Source organism: Aythya ferina (genome assembly GCF_964211825.1).
Source record: "Aythya ferina genome assembly, chromosome: 11".
Classification (NCBI taxonomy): domain Eukaryota; kingdom Metazoa; phylum Chordata; class Aves; order Anseriformes; family Anatidae; genus Aythya; species Aythya ferina.
In genome coordinates, this window is record NC_140307.1 from 17,397,396 (window position 1) to 17,417,535 (window position 20,140).

At 38.9% G+C, this 20,140-nt stretch overlaps 1 protein-coding gene across 3 annotated transcripts in view; it reads left to right on the forward strand.

Annotated features, from left to right (window-relative positions):
• Nucleotides 1–20,140, forward strand: part of MYO1E (myosin IE) — a 92,110-nt gene that overhangs the window by 26,359 nt on the left and 45,611 nt on the right. For all 3 annotated transcript variants that reach the window (XM_084532861.1, XM_084532862.1, XM_084532863.1), the window contains 3 exons: nucleotides 13,365–13,508; nucleotides 16,243–16,332; nucleotides 17,266–17,360. In XM_084532861.1, the coding sequence (XP_084388987.1) occupies nucleotides 13,365–13,508; nucleotides 16,243–16,332; nucleotides 17,266–17,360 (329 nt within the window). The remainder of the gene's footprint in view (nucleotides 1–13,364; nucleotides 13,509–16,242; nucleotides 16,333–17,265; nucleotides 17,361–20,140) is intronic.

The window sequence follows — 20,140 nt, forward strand, 5'->3', positions numbered from 1 at the left end:
GTGGAAGATGATCTGCTTATGAGAGCATCTCTAATTTATAGACATTCAGTGGGACCTGCTTGCTTTGGCATAGTGTAGTTATTGGTCCAAGTGAAAACCAGTCCCTGACAAAGGGTGTGCAGGAAATTGTCGCAATGGGTAAGTATTTTCATTATTTGTTCACTAAGTTCCCACTTTTGTATGTTTACCTTGAGTAGCTTAGACTTTTCCTGCTGTGTCACCATGTATTTTGCAGGAGAAAGATCCTTTTGCCTCCTGAATGATTAGGTAAGGTCCTTATGTGCATGTCTGAAAACCTGGAGTGATCTGCAAAGTTTCCTGTATTGGATCTTAATAACCTTGGCATATCTTCAGGCTGGCAGGGGAATGTGCTTTCTGCTGGCATTCCTGTCAACTCCAGAAAGCACATGCTCCGGAGCTGCAGCGTAGTTGTGTAGCAGTCTTTGAGCCATAGGCCAGATGCAAATAGTAAGCTCTTTGTGGATCAGGCCAGGTATGGAGGTACAGCTGAGAAAGTGAAGTGCCTGAGAAAGAGTCTCCTACATGGGGCGTGAACTTTGTCAGGTCTCACGTACGCTGCTTTTCCCAAGATTTTGCTTCTTGCTGTGTCTTTGGTTAAAAGCTGATGTGAGCATGTAGGACTTGGTCCTTTGAAAAGATACATGTAACTAATTTCTGAAGTGGGATGCTGAAAGGAATCCTTGCTTGTATTTATGTAATAATTAAACAATTTGTATGTGGAAGAACTGAAATAAAAATTAGTGTTGGATTCTTCTGAAGGGTTGCAATAAAGGCTTAACTAGTGTTATCAAATAGTCTACTACACTCTGAAGTCAAATCTGATTTCTGCACATGGATAGCAAAACTTGAAAGCTATTTTATTGTGAAAGCTATATTAAATTCATAAAAAAGGAATTTGTGGGCTAAGCCACGGGCATCTTACAAGCCTGGTGTCAGCTCCCCAATAGGTGGGGTGAACGCTGCTCCCTGTTGCACTGAGCCAGTAGCGTGGGGGTAAACAGGCAGCTGCTGTAGTCCTGGAACATTTACTGTGTGTTTACTCAGCGCCCTGTGAAATTAAAGCAAATATAGAAAACAATTTTTACCTCAGAGCCTCCCCAGCTGTGGAACCTCTTCTGCCCACCCCAAGCAAGCACCTCCAGCCACTGCCCCCAGAGACAGGAGCTGACTGCTCCCATGGGACATGTCGGTGTTGGGGGGGAACCGCTCCTGCCCCAGCAAGGAGTCAGAGATTTCCCTGCATCTCCTGCCTCCCAGTGTCCCAGCTGTCAGTGCTGCTGGGGGCACTGCTTGCTCTTGGTCTGCCCCCCCCCCCCCCCCCCCCCCCCCCCCGGTACAGTGACCTGAGCTCTACAGCTGAGCACAGTCTAAGGACAGATAATGCAACTCTTCAGTCCAACACGACAGCAGGTATTCTTGCAGCCATCTAATGGGGTAAATCTCAGATAAATTTAACTGCAGCCAGGTCTTTGGCAAGCCTGTTCCTTTTCACAGGGCACCAGCATGGCAGTGGTTATCTCATGCAGCCCAGCGATGCCACCAGGATCTGCTGTGTACACAGGAGGGCAGGCCCTGGTTATACCAGGCAGGAAGGTCAGAGCAAGTATCTCAAAATAAGTTGGCCTGAAGCCACTCAACATTCTTGTGCCCACGTTAATAAATCAGCAGTAGAATTAATTTGGCATGTTTTATTTTGGGCGTCTTGGCAGTGCATTACACTAATAAAGCATTGAGTTATCAGCACAAGGATGCTTTTTGGTATGGACTGTTCAAACACCAGCATTAGCTACAGTTATCATCTGTTGCGTTGCAACTTCTGCTGCTTTATCATGACTATTACAAAAACTGGTGTTTCTTTTTAGCTTGACCTACCATAGATACGAGGCTACGTAAGTCTCCAAAAAAAAAAAAAAAAAGTTTGTTCCCTTTGATTTGTAAATAAAAATTCATATATATACATGTTTTTATTATACCTAAAAGGAAAAGAAGAAACCAAAAGAGCCTCAAGGATGATTTTTCAACATGATTTTAAATCCAAATGTGATTCTAGAATGCATAAAAAGGTTAAAAAAATAGCACAGAGGTTATTACATTTCAGTTGTTGTTTGTCCTTCTCTAGGGTTTACACCGAGCAGTTTTAAAAGACAGCATGTCAGACTAAGCACTGCAGGGTTAGAAAGGCTGTCGTGAATAGTTATTTGGGGCTTTGGGAATTGTTATTCATGCAGACCCCCTCCCCTCCCCTGCCGGTCACCGATTTCAGCAAGCTTTCAGCAAGCTGAATTAGCGGAGCTGAGAAGCTGGCAGAGTTTGTGCAACAGGGCCCAGGCAGCGCGGCTCCCGCAGGCTGGGCTCCTGGGATCCCCGGGCCCTCCCTCCCTGGCTGGTTGCTTTCAAGCTGGGGGACATTTACAGTTTTTGCAGGAACTGCTTTGCTGCTAAATAATCAGGTTTTAAAGATCATTTTTTTTCACGGGATTGCACAGAATAGTTGGGGTTGGAAGGAAGCTGTGGGGGTCACCCAGTCCAACCCCCTTGCTCCAACAGGGCCTCCTAGAGAAGCTTGCCTAGGAACCTTTGTTCATCTTCTACAAGTAGTGGTCTACAGGCTGAATACAAATTTCTGAATTTTGGTTATTCTAATTTCGTTAAGCCTTTTCAATGTCTGAGTATTTTTAATGAAAAAAAAATGCAGATACCTTTTGTATGTACTCATGCAGAATGGCGAAAAAAACACCTGAAAACCTTATCAGTCTGGGAGCATAGTTTTATGCCTCACTTTTAATATATCTAATTAATTAAAATGTCTAGGGAAATATTACGATCTTAATGAAAAATGAAAGCAAAAGTCATATTGATAGGCACATAATTCTTAATACAAATAATATTTTCATGCAGTGCCAATACACTAGTTAAGAGATTTACTATCATTTTATTATGTAAAAGTTTCATTTGGCAATGTTATCTCATTAAAAATATTTGCTGAAAACTAAATATTTTATGAATAGACAATAACATTATGGTTAAAGTTTTACACTAAATGTAAGGGAAGATTCAAAAATATAAATGCTTGGCATTTCCTCGTTTTGTCATGCTTCATGATTACTGACAGAATTGCTTTTGAACAAGTTTTTCAGGGATAAGTCATGCTTTAATTGCATAATTAAGAATACAAGCTGTGACTATTTTCTTTCAGGGTATAATATTTTCCTGTTTATAACTAAAATGTTGGACAAATTGTGTAAATACTTATTGAGAGTGAAATGTAGTGAAGTCACAAAGGCTTCAGGTGTGTTACCCCAGATATCAGCTGGTTGTGTTACTGAATGTGTGGCTGTATGCCAGGTGATGAGAGCTGAGAAAAAGCTACATTCATCCTCTCACGATGACCTCTGTAGTCTTTGTATACAACAGAGCAGTGGTAGAGAGAGGCAGCATGTGGAGAGTCTGGGCTGATCAGCCACTGAGCAGTTGCCACCAGGTAGCCCAGCGAGCTGCAGGGTTGATGGGGCCACAGTTGATAGCAGGTCTGCTGATGTGAACAGCCCTCCTTGTAATCTCACTGTGAAAGGGTAGTTGGAGGCTCCAAGGCCACAGGCTGCAGAGAAATCATTTCCCTAATAAAGCCCTCTATCTCAAAGCCATCATCCAGGGGCACCGTTTGGGGACAGGCTTTGGCTTTAAGGTCTCAGGTTAATGTCTCAGCAGTACTAGTCTGGTGAGAAAAACAAATACCTTGATTTTATCATGAAACAAAAGGGTCAATGGGAGGGGGAAACCAAAAGCAACTTCCGATTGCTGTTTGTAGATATACAGATAGGGCAGTGACTGAGCAGGAAGGAATCCACTGGGATGAGCTGTGGCCTGTGAATGTGGTTTGGTGCTAAAGGCCTGAGATCCCAAAAGCTGGAAGATGGGGGAAGGGAAACGAGCAGTAATGTCAGCTAGAACAGGACAGGCTTGTGATGGCATTACTGCAATATGCTGCTGGTTTTACTTTCTCCAAAAACTTCAGCTGGCACCAGTATATGGTAATGTACCACCATCAAAATGCTGTCTTCTGGCAGTGCATGTGCAAGACGCTGGTCCATGTGTAGAGCTTCTGAGTCATGCTGTTCCAAGAGTCTTCTCTCTGGAAACCAGATGGTAAGCTCCCACTTGACTTCAGTTCTGTATTTAGTTTCAGGATGATCAAGGAAAATATTTTCAGTGTGATGCTGAAGGAGAGGCTGTGGCGTTTTGTCTAAATTTATTGATTGAGGTTTTCAAACTAAGTGTTTCAATTAAAGACCATAATACATTTTTTGTTAATGTGACACACATAGGAACACTTGGAATAAATTCATTATAGACAAATTATTTTCTGTTGCTTGAAATAAATGAAGAAAAAAAAAAAGTGTTTTGTTCCAGAAGGGGTGAAGCATTTGGGAGCATTCCAGCTATAGAAAATCCTGTGATTTTTGGCCTCTGAGATCCCAGTTGCTATGTAGTATTTTGGGAGAGGTGATACTGAAATACTCCCAGAACATGCCATTTCCAGGGAGATGTCAGGAGAATGAATGAGCTCTTGTCCTTTTTTGTAACGAGTGAAAGTAAGAAAAAGTTCACATATACATAGATACCCTTATATTGTACAGTTAAAAAAAATGAATTTTCATACTCTGTGGAACTTTGATAGCAAGTTTTGGTTATGTGATATATAGAGTAATAATTTGTGTCAAGAAGATGGTTGATATTGATAAAAAAGGGGGAGATGTGGGAGTATGGCCATGGGGGTTGACAAGCCCCATGGTTGATGATAACATCAGACTCTTAATGACGAGGCCATCAGGAATGTAAAGAGTTTAGGGGGAACAAAGAAGATATGGGAGCACTTCAACCAGGATTACCATCTCCAACTATGCTCCCCCAGTTGTGGACATTAATAGTCAATTGATACCTTTGCTGATTGTACATATGTATAGGCGTACTTGTGTTTAATATGTAAAAGCAGTGTTCTGTATGTTTAGAAAGTTTGATGTTTGTGTGTGCGTGTTGGTAGAGCGTAGACTCCGTGCGCACCTAGCGCTGTTTACTTCCCTTTTATAAATATTACTAAATTCAGATTGAGTTGTAACTTCATTTATAACAGTTAAAGTATACAGTATTTTGTAGTATTGCATTTGAGATGGTTGGTTGTGCAAAACCTCTTTAAACTTGTTTTAAATGGAAAAGAGGGACAGAAAATATTATCTGTAAAGGTGAATCCAGCCAAGGTGAAACATGTTTGCTGTAATTGTTCTCTTGCATTTTCTTAACTTGTGTAATACGTATATACAATGCGAACTGCATGTACAATTTAGAGACTGTGAGTCAGTGTGAATGGATGCTGCTCAGTGATCGGATGATTGGAATAGCAGATTTGTACAACCTGACTAAATTTTGCTATTGCAAGGCCTGTCTGTAATCCATCACTGTTGCAGGGGATTTAGCTACTTTTGCCACGGTGTACAGGTGAAATACAGAACATCTCTGGGGGTTGCTCAGTAGGTCAAGTAAAGTAGTGAATATTCAGGACTAAATCAACCATATTAAATAACAGCATTGCATTTTCCCGAGATTATTTCTTGGAACTTCAGGCTTCAGCCATCCAAAAAGCTGTGGGATAGACAAACATGAATTTACAGTTCATTAGAAACTTTTTGGTGACTGCCCACTCTCTCTGTGTAAGTTGTATCAAAAACTAATGTATGCTACCGTATCTGCTCTTAAGTTCATTCATATCCTTATTTGTTCTGCAGAGTATCTATACCTGTTTTTAATTATTTTTTTTTTTAATAATAAAAAAAAATATTGATGCAATACCTGTTTCCCACAGTCAAACACTGGAGTATTTTTTATTTTGGTGGTGTTCTGTTTTTATGAGAATGCTGATGTCTTTCCCGACTCCGACAAATGAGCATAATGCATATACCCTGTAGACATCTCATATTCCCATAGCTCGTATTGTGTTTCAGGTGTGCATTTGCTGTTGGGTAAGCAGGCTCTAGTTTGTCACTTGCTCTCCTCTCGAGCACAGCTGCCGTGGCTGTGCCGGTGCTGGCTGCCAGGAGGGCAGAGCCATGCCCTGGAACCAGTGCCCAGAGCAGCAGGCAGCAGTGGGGTGGTGGGGACGTGTCCCGTGGCCACCCCTGCTGCCTCTGAAGTCCTGCAAAGGGGCAGCTCAGGAGCAGATGAGGAGCAAGTGCTTGAGCAACTGGGACATCCCAGCAGCATGTCACCAGCTCTGGAATCTGTCCTAGCCATGCTAGGCTGAATTCTGTCCTACAGCAAACTGAGAATTGACTTCTTTTCCCCTCAGAAATCTTTTTATTGATACTTCATTTCCATAGGTGTGTCTTTCTGGGATATTAAGCTGGTCGTAGTTCCCATTCTTTAATACTTATTTGGAAATTTTAATTCTTTGTATAAAATGTCTGTCCTGCAACTAGATGCTTAATATTTTTGCTTTGCTATTTTCTCAAATATTTAAGTACTGCCTTTTTTCTCCCCTAATGTTTCCATCATATTTAATTTAAATCATTTGCCTTTTATCTTTGTCCATCTAGCTAATGCTTCTGTATTCCTTTAATTTAGTCTCTGGAATGTGGTCATATCCCAGCAGCCAATGTCTCTGTTTAACATTAAACATTACATACACAAGAGTTATTTTGACGCACTTGTCTACCATGGCTTCTCAATTTTGATTATACCAATCAAGAACCAAAATTCAAGTTAAGCTTTTATGAAATATTTTCTACTGAGAATGGCAGACTGTTTCACTTCATAGAAATACATAAAAGATTCCTGTCGTTAGATTGTGAAAGTTTACTATTTTGGTGAATGGTACTGCAAAAAGCTGGCAGTGCGTTTTGGTTGGTTTTGTTGTTGTTTTGTCTGTTTGTTTGTAAAATGGAAGAACTAGTATGAATTATGCATGTGTGACAACAGTGGTACGCCTCCACTGGCAGAAGCATTGATGTCAGGTGTAGAGTAAATGGTGTGCAGCTTTTTCAGTATTCTGAGTTAGGATGATAACTGTGTGTCATTTAGTGTGTTGATGATACTAATCTCTTGTAGAGTGGAGAGACAAATGCTTCCAAAACTACAATGATTTTATGCAATAGCACTCTGTCTGCAATAGGTAAAGAAAATACCTGAAACGGGAACAAAAAGCTCATGCTTGTGATCATTTGACACTCCCTCGTGGAGGCTGAGTCCCTTCTGTACCGTGATGAAGGATGAATGTTAGCTACTGAAAAAAGCAGTCAGGAGTGCAGGTTGGCAATTTTTCCCTTAGTGGGAACCAAGAAATGATTTTTTTTTCATATGTAAGTTGTTGTACTTTAGGCGGTGCTGATGGAGAGGGGGAGAGAGAAACCAGGCACTTTCTCGGGGCAGAATATACAGTCTTCTGATCCCTTGTTTTTAGTGCTTTATTTTTAGATATATTATTTTTAAACAGCTTGAAATACAAAAATATTTGCTCTTTTTTTTTCCAGTTAAAAGAAAACCCTGTTGTGACACAGCATGACTCAATCTTTTTATAGCTACATCAAATACGTGTTGCTTAGGATAATGTAAAAATGTATAAACAACAATAAAGGCAAAAATAAGAAAACACCAGTTGCTATTGTGACACAAGGTGGAGGGCAGCAACACAAGTTCTGTAAATAGATGTCTCATCAATATTATTATTCATTCTGAACAAAAACAATATTGTGCTTTAACCATATCGTACCAAAGTTAGTACAGGTCTAGCACATGGGAAAGTTTTTTATCTCCAGGACTGCTGTAGCGGTAGGTGATGAAATCCCCTGGACACGGATGGTTAGTGCTGCTTACTTGTTTGCTAAGTAAGGTGTTTGTATCACTTTCTGTGATTGTAGCAATTGTCTTAAAGTGTTAACGAGTGGGTGTTAAGAGAAATTTGGAAATTGACAGTAGAATTCATTTTAGGCTCTTTAGATTCTTGATTGTTTTGCTGCTGAAGATGGTAAAATTGTGGAGGTTTGCAGGACAGTGCTTCTCGTTTGCCAGCCAGTTGTGACCTGGATATGAGCTCCTGAAGCGGTACGGCTCCGAAACAGTAGGCTTTTGGCTCACAGGGTCATCTTGTGACTGATAAATGTTATTCTTGTCAGATTGCAAAGCAGATCTGATTTTGAGCCTGAAACAGCAACCGGATGAATAATAACAGCTGACAGCAGTGCAGCACACGCCTTTAATTCCTACTTTGCCAGCCCAGCCTTCGTTCCCTGTGCAACTTGAAGCACGGGGTTTGAAGCCCTCAGAGAAGCTCGCAGGAGCCTTGGCAGCCAGGTTGTTCTGTGCCTGCTTGCGTCTCCACTGCTGGGGCTTTTCACCAGGCAGAGGTGCTGAGGGCTTTTAGCAGGCCACTGAGGTGGTTTTGTTTTTTTGTATTTTTTTTTGATCTCCCAAGCTTGTCTTTTTCCAGCTGCTTACAGCTTGTTAGTGCTGACACAAAGACTTGTATTGACTAATTTATTGTACAGTTTGAGCACATCTTTCACCAAGAAAACCTGAGGCCGAGTCGTGGTTTGCTGACCTTTAAATGTGCCACTCAGCCCTGAGCCTCTGTTAGCCCGGATCTGCCCGTGCCAGTGTGGCTCTGCTCAAGTCACTGGGTCCAAACTGGTGCTGAGGTGAACACTTCCAGCTGCCCTTGTTCTCCCAGGTCAGCTGTGGGAGACCTGACCTGGCCTTCTTTGGGAGCAGGTGGAGGCTGAGTGCAGTGTGTGAAGGGCTGCACAGGACAATCAGCAGCTGGCTAAATTAGTTTGGGGCCTCCCTGCAGAGGAGGGTCAAGTTAAGGTGGACACCAGCTAAGTAGCTCAGATTTAAATAGTCTCCAGATTAGAATATTGCATTTTTATGCGGATGATAGAAAGCTGTAACTAAAATAAAGGTTAAATTCTCAAGAAATATCCAATAAGAACAAATCATTTGTGTTTGAAATGTGCCAGCTGAGGGAGGTCAGAAGTCATGTATTGCAATCCCTAACCCTTCCCTGCTTAGGGTAGTTCACTTTGCTTGTATTTTTACAACAGAATACCAAAACCTGCTTAGTTATTTCACAGTAAAAACATACTTTTTGGTACTGAAGACACTGATTAAATCGAACTTCTAAATTTGGGCTACTGAAATAACTACATTACTACAGCCCCTATTTAAAAATGATTCTGCTGTTTTGCTTTGGTCTGCAGAGGCTGTAAAAAAGAAAGACCATATTCTGAAGTGTAATTTGGCTGGGTCTTCTCTCCATAGTTAAAATAATATAGAGGTGCTGGCTCCTGGAAGTGCAGCAGAATCAGAGATGAGAAATTTTACTCTGGACTACGTTTGATCAGTGTTTGTCTTCCTGCCAGACAGAGTTAATTTTTCTGTCCGCCTCTGAAAAGCACTTACAACTTTATGAATCAGTGCTCTGTGAGCATTACTACCTATGTTCTTTCTTAGTTTTAGTACCTGCGTGCTGTTTCACTGTTCCAAAATCATTACTACCCATATTCTTTATTATTATTACAACATGCGTGCTCAGCTCTCTTAGTTTATTTGTAACTCCTTCAAAGAATGCAAGACAAGGCTAACTATATAATGTGATGACATGCGAAGTTTTCCTGCCTGATAATCCACTCCTTAGAATTTTCCATTCCGTGAGCAGATCCTTTTCCATCCACTGCCTGTGCCTCTTCATTTGTAAGGGAACAATAGCGCTCCTTAGGGTTAATTTATGAGGGATCCCCGTCCTTGCCTATGAAGTTCTTTTTCTGGTTACTTACTGTTTTGCTAAGTCTGTACAGCTTTCTACAAACTTGGTTTACTGTACCACATGAAGCCATCATTCGAAAGTCTACAGTGTGTGTGTGTATATTACAGTATTATTTGTATGAATCTGAAAATAATTGTAGTTATGCTTCTTCAGAGATGACATTTTCTTTCAGTTATAACTGAGTTGTTTATTACAAACATATCAAGTATAATTTTGAGATGGAAAGGCTTCCACATATGATAGTGTTTTGGGAGAGACGTTTAAAGTACATTTCTATAATTTGCCTCTTGAACAAGTTTTGAAAATGCAATTAAAAACATCATAATTTTTAAATATATGTGCTTGGCCTCTAGGAAGTGTGCAGTGTTGGAGAGGTGTGAAGAGTTCCTTTACAATTGCTGTGATATGGACTTTGTTTGGTTGATTTATGACAGGAAGATTTTTTTTTGTATTTCAGAACAATAGAAGAGTAGTAATTGTTAGTCAGACGTGGTTATAGTACCAGTTGGAAGGGGCTGAGGTTGGTAAATTCAGGTCAGACTTTAACACCATTCTATGATCCATGCTTGGGGGTAGGTGGTGCCCTGTAGGAACAGCACTCCCTGTCTTAGGCACTACATGTGGCCACCCCACTGGTGCTAGGTTCCTCAGAAAAAAAAAAAGAGGCTGAAAACAAAGCTTAAACATGCAAATGAAATTAGTTACTGCTAAAGCTTGGACTTATTTCTAGATCCACAGGAAAAATCTGACAAAGGTCTGCCAATGGTTTGCTGTTTCTCCATATAGTTTCTTATAAGGCTGTGCCTTAAGGGAGAAATAGTCCCAAACTACCGATAGAAACTTACTTAAAATGTGATACAATATTATTGTGAACTACTTAGTGCTAACATTGTCAACTGTCTTCAGTGCAATTGGTTTCCTGGATATTTAGGCTGCTGCTTTTTTATTACATCTCTGCTGCCTTTTCCGTTCGTGTGTGATACTGTAGGAGTCAGATTTGATTACAGCTGCACATTAAATCAGCGTAAGCACTGGGGAGAGCAGCTCTCAAGGTAAGCTGAGCCTTCCTGGCATTGCTTTTAGAAAGAAGCTTCTGGCCTGGTAGTGTGACTCACAGTCAACCAGCAGTCACTGACTTCTATAAAGCTTGCTGTTGTGTGAACTGTGTGCACATTTTCCATACATCCAATGAGCTTTGTGAGCTTTGTCTTTTTCTCACTGAATTTCCAATGGGAGCTTGGTTTTCTCCTACCATCTCATTTCTGTTTTCTGTAGCTTATTTGATTTTCTGATGCTAAACCACATTCTGCATAGCTTCATGTCATTCTGTGTGTTTATTTTTATACTACACCTTCTTTGTCCATGCTGCCAGTCCCTTTTTCCAAGTGCAATATCACAAATAGCTGATGAGTACACTGAAGGAAATTATGCATTTCTGCTGGACTTCTGTTTTCTCAAATAACCTGACCTTCAACATATTTTCTGTCATGTGTTTTATAACAATTTCCAAAAATCAGTTGGTTCCTTCATTTTCTCAGTGCTTCCAGATCAGTGCTTCCATTTTGCAAATATAAAACTGACAAGTCTTATACAAACTAAAAGAGCTTGAAGATCATTTTGTTTGTGCTTTTGTAAGGTTGTTATGTTCAGGAGAATGGCTGAGATTGTGTGCTTTCAGACATATTTTCCTCTGCTATCCTGTATTAAAAAGCATTCTTTTCATTAAAGCCTACAAATATTCTTTAGTACTGTTAGCAGTGATAGAGCTGAATCAGTGGTAGCAATGGCTGGGGACTTAATAAAATACACACGTAAAGCCTGGAAGTCCCGTGCTGTCTGCAATAGGCAAATGGGTCCGTTTTTAGTGCACACTAATTTATTTTGAGATAAAAATCCAGTTGGGCCTTGTTTTTTTATGTCAGTTAGTCAAGCTGAGATGAGGCCAACCTGCAGGTTTGACTCCACTTGCTAATGTACATTATGCATTAAATTGTGTCTTTGTTAGTTTTTACTGTTTTTTTTTTTTTTTTTTTTTTTTTTTTTTCCACAATTGATGCACTGAATTTTGTGGGAAAACATACTCTGAGACTAGTTTAATGAATACTTGCAGCCAACCCAGCTTAAATAAAAACCTTGTGCTCCCCTGCTTCCATTTGTTGCTCCCACTCCTATGCCTGGTATTAGTACAAGTGCCTGACTATCAACACGAGGAAGCCGTTCTGCACCTTTGTACAATCACATGGGTCTTTTGCTGGTATAGAAGTGTGCACACACAAAAGTTGTCCATCTATCAGTTGCTGATGTACCATTTCAAAATACCTGAGTGCGGCCAAAGTATATGGAGTACCTACATCTTCTTTCTTACCCTGTATGATTATGCATTATTTTATTCTGTGAAACACTTTATAAAAAGTTGCACGTATTCTGATGAATATGACTTCATCCCATAAAATACATGAAAGCAGCACAGCTAAATCTTATTGCTTGGAATTATAATGTTAGAAAATGGGAAGAGTACACCAAATTGCTCTTTTGTTAGCCACATCTTCCTTGACAGCATACCTGGTAATTTATCAGTGTAAAACGTATTAATTTTTGTATTTCTAATATCAGTATTGTACAAACAAAAATTTAATTATAAAAATGCAAGAGGGCTGAACTCCGTGAGAATTCCCTGCCAGGCTGCAAGGAGTAGTTTTGGGATTAAAGAACAGATTTATAGCTGCATTGCGTCTAGACAGGATTTAATTCTGCTTATGGGTGCATCCACAGAACCCAACTACTGTTCAAATCAGCTGGAAAAAAACAGATTTTGATTTCAACTGCTGCAAATTGAAATGTCACGAGTTTTCAGTAGCATCCTGAAATAGTCTCTAAGTGTGGGGAGAGAATATCTATTTAGATGTCAGTTAAGTATGGTGACTAACAGATCGAAAGGGACTGTTAAGACATGCAGCTTGTCAGGCTGCACAGCTTGGTCTGCAGAACAAACATCACTGAATACTTTCTGTATCAGGCTGAGCTTCTATTTGAGTAACATCGCATGTCCGTGTTTGATGTAAAACACTGTTAAAGGAGGGAGAATCCACGGCATCCCTGTTTAATGTAGTTCAGGTGGTTAACTATCCTCATAGTTATCCTCATAACCTAACCAATAGTTGCACTGTAGGAGACTAATTTTAGCATCCTTAGCTTTCAATGACTGCATCTCAGTTGGAATAATTGTTGGTTGTTTTTTTTTCTTCTAGTTTTAGAAAAGTCTGACATCTGAAATCTCTTCGGTGTGCAGACAGTCACAAAACCCCATGAAATTACCTTCTAATTTTTGAGGGCAGTGATGCTTTAATTAATAGTTCAGCGATGAGTAAGGTGACATCATTTGTGTATGCTTTTCTATAATGCCTGGATTAAGGGATGGAATTCAATGTGAGGGATCTATTTTGGAAGTTGGAATTTGAATGGATTGTTTTCAGTTACCTAATGCTCATGAGAAATATAGTAACTTTTTAATGCTTCTTGTGTTTTCCTGCAGGGCAGCAAAGGGCACTACAGATACCACTGGCAGAGCCACAATGTCAAGCACAGTGGAGTGGATGATATGGTCCTTCTTTCCAAAATCTCAGAGGATTCCATAGTGGAGAACCTTAAGAAGCGATACATGGATGACTATATTTTTGTATCCTTTATACTACTACTTTTATTCAGGTCCTGTGGACTTACTGAGGCAATGCAAAACTAGTAGCATATATGTATTCTGTTTAAGTAGATCAGTCAAAGATCCTGAGCATTTTATATGACAGTGCACCTGTGAGTACAGAAAATGAAATTTTGAAATTTGAAATTAAGATCTGAAGGTTTGAAATTAAGATCTGAAAAACGTTTATTTGATATTCTTTTTGACATATGGTAGTGTTCTTGCCATTGTTGAAGATAGGCCTGTAGCTCCATGTATTTATATATCCATGTGACCTCTGAAGCTAGGTACAATTATGCTACTTCAATGATCAAGAATTAATAGGTTTAAGCATTATATATGTTTTGAGATTATGTTTTTGTTTTTACCTATCAAAATCTAACATTCTTTTGTGACATAGTCCTGTTTACAACTTGTTCTAGAATTCTTAATACTGTGGATCGTGGACTGATGGAAACAGATAACCATATGAACATCTGCAAATCTAAAATGTTTGCACTTCGATTCTTTTTTTTTTTAAACTGTGATTAATGAAAACATGAAAGATTTAAGTACGTGAACATATAACCCAGCAAGAAAAACAGATTTTAGCACCAAAAATTTGCTTTTTTTTTTTTTTTTGAAATTCCATATGAAAAGACTTCTAGAGACAAAACACTAGACACTGTTTCATTTTTAGCTTTCACAATATAACGTGAGCTGTAGTGAGAAATTTTGTAAACTCTAGTCCGTATGACACTGGTACTTCTTCTGCTTTAGCCAAGTTTTCATACTTCCTAGTAGTACCTTGTGAACAGTTTCCTTGAAGTATTTAACGTTTTATTTCCCTTTCTGCTAAATATATATATATATATATAACGCCTCCTGGCTAACTATATATTCAGATAGTAAGAGCTAAGTGGCAGCTTGCTTTAGCAAGGACTGATAGAGGATAAGTAATGTTGCAGCTATGCTGACATTTCCATCCCAAACTGTATAAGTTTTTAATAGGTGTGCATTCATGGTTTTGGATCCTCTGTTCAATTAATTACCTCACCATTAATGATTTTGCATTACAGAAATGTGACAAATTTGTCAAACAGATAATATTGGGGCAACCTATAGTTCTCATCCTATTAGTAAAATGAACACTTCTGTCCCTGTGGAACCCTGCATCTTCCATGAATTACATTCACATTTTTCAGTGCTCAGTGCTGAAGAAACCATTTGATGCTTTTTTTCTTACAAAAAAGTGAAGTTAGCATAGTCTTCTTACTGAAGCAGGATTAACTGTGTTTTCCAAGGGAAATGGTGGTCATGCTGAGGTATGAGTCTCCTTTTAAAAGCATTATAATTCTTCTGTGTGGGGAAGAAGAATCCTTTTGCAGTCCTGTGTAGGATTTTTGTTCTAGAGATCATCTCCTGAATCTTTCAATTGTTCTGATGTCTCCCCATGAATGAATATTTCTCAGTGCCACTCTGCACAGAGATAACTATTCTTCCCAGAAAATGCTTGCATTGTTTACCAACAGAAAACTATCACTTCAGATGTTTATACTGATGCAATGAGTGCTTGTTTTGACCCGGATGTTGTTAATCTTCTTTGAATTAAATTTAAAAATATATAAAGAAAACATTGCAAATTAACAATACAGAGGTGATGTTCACTGATTTATAGTTCTTCCCCAACTGACTACTGTCTTGTGCTCTGGCACCAAGACAATAGGTTATTTTGTAGGGTAACACAGCAGGATAAATTTCTAATTTTCCTACATCTGTATGGAAAGCTTAAATAGTAAGTTTGTCCATGAACAATTCCAGATTGTTCAGTGAAACCAGCAGTACAGTATTTTGGACTTGTTATTATTACACTGTCAACTCCTAACTCATGAACCAGTCCTGCCTGTAAAGCAGTATCAGGTGCTTCATTTATGTGTATAACAATTCAAATACTAAAGGTTTCTGAAGTATTTTCTAAATGTAGGTACGTGTACAGCTCAGTGCAGAACTGTGAAACACTAATATTCAAAAGGTTGCAAAAAATCTTTCTGGGCATAATAATAGCTTGTCGCTGATTGTTGTCTTACAGGGCAGCCTGCAGGATGACTTCTAGGAACTGTCTTCTTATACAGCCTGCAGGATAAGACTTGTATGGACTGTTAACAGTTACGTTCATAAAGTAACACCACGTAACTGAATTACCTAATTCCCTTAGCTCCCTGACTTGTCCATGCAGCTGAGTGATTGTCCAGTTCAGCTCAGTCCAGGCTGTTTCCATCTGTCTGCATGCTCAGCACAATCTCTGTGAGATCAGAATGTGTCAGTACAGCTCATTCTGCTAAGGTCAAAACAATCTTTTCAATACTAGCAACACGATCTCCTCAGTTGCAAAGGAGCAAAGCAGTTCAAATATACCATTTCCTTTCTGTATTTTTACTCAAGGAGTATTGGATTTGGGCCTGTAATACACGTTCCTGTACTTAGCTTGTCGTAAAACACATATTTTGATAATATGAAAGTATCCTCCTGAATGATATTTTTATATTCTTGTAAGCCTTCTAATTTTATTTTTATTAATAATCGTTTTAAAATGTTTTTTTTTTTTTTTTTTTTTTTTTTTTTTGTATTATTTGAATCTGTGTACTACTGTGTAATATATGGAAAGGTTATTTGGCAGTCGCTAGAGGTAAGATAATACTTTTTAAGCTGTAGTTACCTTAACTGCTTTTAAATACAGACATACATTGGCTCTGTGTTAATCTCTGTGAATCCTTTCAAACAAATGCCATATTTTGGGGAAAAGGAAATTGAGATGTACCAAGGAGCCGTAAGTAAAGCAGTCTCTAGTGAACTAGAGTATTGGCAGGCATGTAAATATTATTCTACATTGTAAAACTCTTGAAAGCATTTGTTTCGGGGTTTTGGTAGTTCGCTGTGTTAGAGAAATCGGCTGGGAGAAATCGGCTGTTATCCATCACCATATACTGACTCTTCAAATTGAATTCCCCAGAACATAGAATTAGTATCTCAAGAAAATACTTGCATTAACTCTAGTCCATACCAGGCTTTGCCCCTTGACAGGCCTTTCCTCTTGCAAAGGCAGTTTTTAAGCTATTGGGTGCTTAAAGTGTGGCGCATAATACAAGCTGGCCAGAGTGGACTTGGAGAATATGGGAAGAGATCCCTGACTGGAAAAGAACAATAAGAAAATCGAGATGCCAAAATTGGATACCTGTTGTGAAAATACTGCTTGAAGAGTGAGCAGCACAAGGACATGAGGGAGTTAAAATGCAGTTTCCTGCTCTGCTCACATGCCCACAGCCAGAAGACTAGGGAAACCGTTGGGTTTGAGTGGGTGCAGTGGATGAAAATGAGGCTGTTACAGCACCAGGCTCTGTGTAGTGGCTTAGGTAGTTTATTGTTAGCATGTGACCACTGGTGGGTTAGGCTTAAATTATATGAGTTTCTCTTGGACAAGTAATGTATTTCAAGCACGGCCTATTTTTAGATCAGACTGTTTACAATACTTCAGGAGAAAATTATAGATGAGAAAAAGATCAGTAACAGAAGCAGAGGCTTTGGTTTGTTTTTATTAAACAAGCAAAAAAAAATCCTCAGAATCTTCAGTGTAAAGTGGGATAGAGAATTGTTTTCTTTTTTTCAGGAAAATAGTTCTTCCAATTTAAATAAAAGTTTATATTGCTTTTGCTGCATTGCCTAATGCTGTGTTGAAAAAACTACGCTCTGTTTCCCTTTCTAGGCACAATATGAAAACCCACCACATATTTATGCTCTTGCAGACAGCATGTACAGAAACATGATTATTGACAGAGAAAATCAGTGCGTCATTATTAGGTAAGAAAAAGATCTGCAAAAAAAAAGTTGTTCTTTTTTGTTTTAACTTCAAGAAATTGAAAAGTTTATTTTTTATTATACTAATAAAAACCTTCTGTGTCCATGACCACTGAATATTTTGGGGTTTTCTAGGATAGCTAAGTATTTTCTGACCCTCCCTTTTGTTTTCCAGTAGAATCCTGGTAGCTTAACAAAAAATTGCTTTCTCTCTGCTTCATGCCCAATATCAATTCTGCAATAGCTTGAATGACTACATGAGGTACAGATTAACAGCTATAGTATCCATGGGCAGTGCAAAATCCAACGCTCACATTGACTACATTAACATACTCTGGGTTTAGTTCTATTTCTTTTTTTTTTTCCCCATTAAAAATAAATGCACTTTTGTTCATTTTATAATTTTCCTTGTATTCAGTCAGAGACAAAAGGAGAAGAGAGATACAAGCAAATTAATTTTGTCCTCACTATTATTCCATTTTAATTATTAGGCTGAGGCACTTTGAATTTATTATTGAGTTTGTTTAATAATAGGCATTACTTAAGTCACAGGCACAGTGAATTTTGGGTACAGAGGTATGCTTTGGTCTCATCTGTGAGTTTATACGTGGTTTATAATAAAAGAAAATGTGCAGAGAGCAAGAACTGCAAGATATTTTATCTCGTACACTATCCCTCTTAAATATTTTCCTTCTTGAATGGAAAAGTTAAGAGGTTCACTGTAGTTCACCTGGACCTGCAGTTTGCCTATGGCAGTGTTGTCCAAATACATTTATATATTTTGCAAATAATTAAATTATATATATTGGGAGTGTGTGTTGAGTAATTTCTTACTGATTGGGTGCATAGTCAAAAAAAAGTTTGGAAATCACTGGCCTGTGGGAATGTATCAGTCAAGAAGCAGGGAAAAGAAAGAGAAGGAAAAAAATTCTCTTAAGTTAAACAGCCATTATTTTATTAATAACAGTCATTCTTAAGCTTCCTATCATTTCTCTTCAGAACACTCAGAGAGACATCACCATGAATTTAACTGCTGCTGAATTTAACAGAAGAGATTTCAAGACTTGAGTGTTTTTCTTTGTCCGGGGGCCCTCTCTGGTCCTGGGGTGGCTGTGTGCCTTGCAGTGTCACAGCCCCAAGGGGCAGGATGTCAGTGATCCGATCTGATGCCATGTAACTTACTGCTGGCTGGAACCTGCCAGGAAATGGTGAAGGGTCACTGATGTTAAGCCTCAATGCCTTTTCACCAGCCACTTGCTAATTTCAGTTTCACAGCAGTAATAAAAAAGACACGGGCTTAGTGAGTGGATCTTGCATGTGGAGGTGCTCCATGTGCGAGTTTTCCTGTACCTTACTGAATGATTCATTGTGAAAACAGGTATAATATTTACATATCTCACATATGAGCTATATAAAATGTGCATATCTCACCAATGAGCTGCCTAGAGAGCTTGTGAGGAATAATTGCTTGTAAGTTATATTCATTGTGTTATTTGGATCTATGCCTGGGGGTCATCTAGGCAGAGCATTTCTGGGTGACAGGTTGGTTACACTGGAAAAACTGACAGGTGTCCCTCTTAGTATTAGTAAAAAGTGCATGTAGGTATGCAGAAACTGATGGTTTTGCATTTAGGAAGGTCAGCCAGGCATTAAGAGTTTGTGACACTGAGCTGTACTACAAGGGCCTCCCTATTTCTAGGCTGCTGTTACATGGTGCCATGTAACTTAAAAAGCCCAAAGCTCATACTCTTGCTTTTCATATTTCTAAACTGATCCCTCAGCTGTCATCTTTTGGGGAAAATTGATGCCTGTTGCCAGGATGAAGTTAGTAGTACCATTTGGTCAAATTTAGACCTGTTAGGAATGAGTAAAATTGAGATTTATTTTGATTTTTGTACAAAATAACATCCCAGACCCTCAATATTTCATATTAAGCTAAATTTATAGTGCAAATTCTTAAACTGCGGTGGACTGTTAGTAGAAAGCACAATTTTTGATGTGTTGCTAATGCCTCAAAGTGTAACGTATACAGAGGAGTCACATTGCCAGAGAGTGGAGTCGCAGATCTTTTTCAATTTACAGGTTAAATTCTTGAGAGCATTCTTGTGCCTAAATGATGGATAGTGCATTCTTCAGAGTGTGTGCATTGTGTCTGGGCAGAGTGAATTTTTTCTCAATATATGCACAGACTATTCAAAATATGCTGGAGTTAATTAAAATCTACTGAAAAACTGAAACAAGAAAAATCATGTTTTCCGGGGCTATTTCAAAGAGTTCCTCTTACTCAACATTTTTTATTTTTCCTATGATTTTTCTTATTACAGACACTGGAAAGACTGTAGACTAGACTTACAGGTAGTTTTCATGGTAGCATTTGTTTTTTGGGACACGATTAATTTCTGTGAAATTGGTAACTGGGCCTTTCATAAAATTGATTTTGTTTAGTGTGATATTTTAATTCTTTTGACCACGGTTCATTTAAATTGTTTAGCTATATCCCATATTTTGCGATTAGAAAGACATCAAAATTTCTAATGACTAGCTTGGCTTAAAAGGGAAGTTTTGTGAAATTTGGCATTCTGTTGCTTCCATTTACCTTATTTCATGGACCAGAAAGCACTGAAATTGCTGGCAGACTAGAAGTTCCCAACATCCTGCAGCTCCTGAGTTAAGCAGATGCTTTAGCTAGCTACATGTCTACTGTCACAGCATCAGTTTCACCTAATTGCTGCCAAGGATTTTACCATTATCGTCCCCAAACTGCTGATTGTCAGAAAACTGAG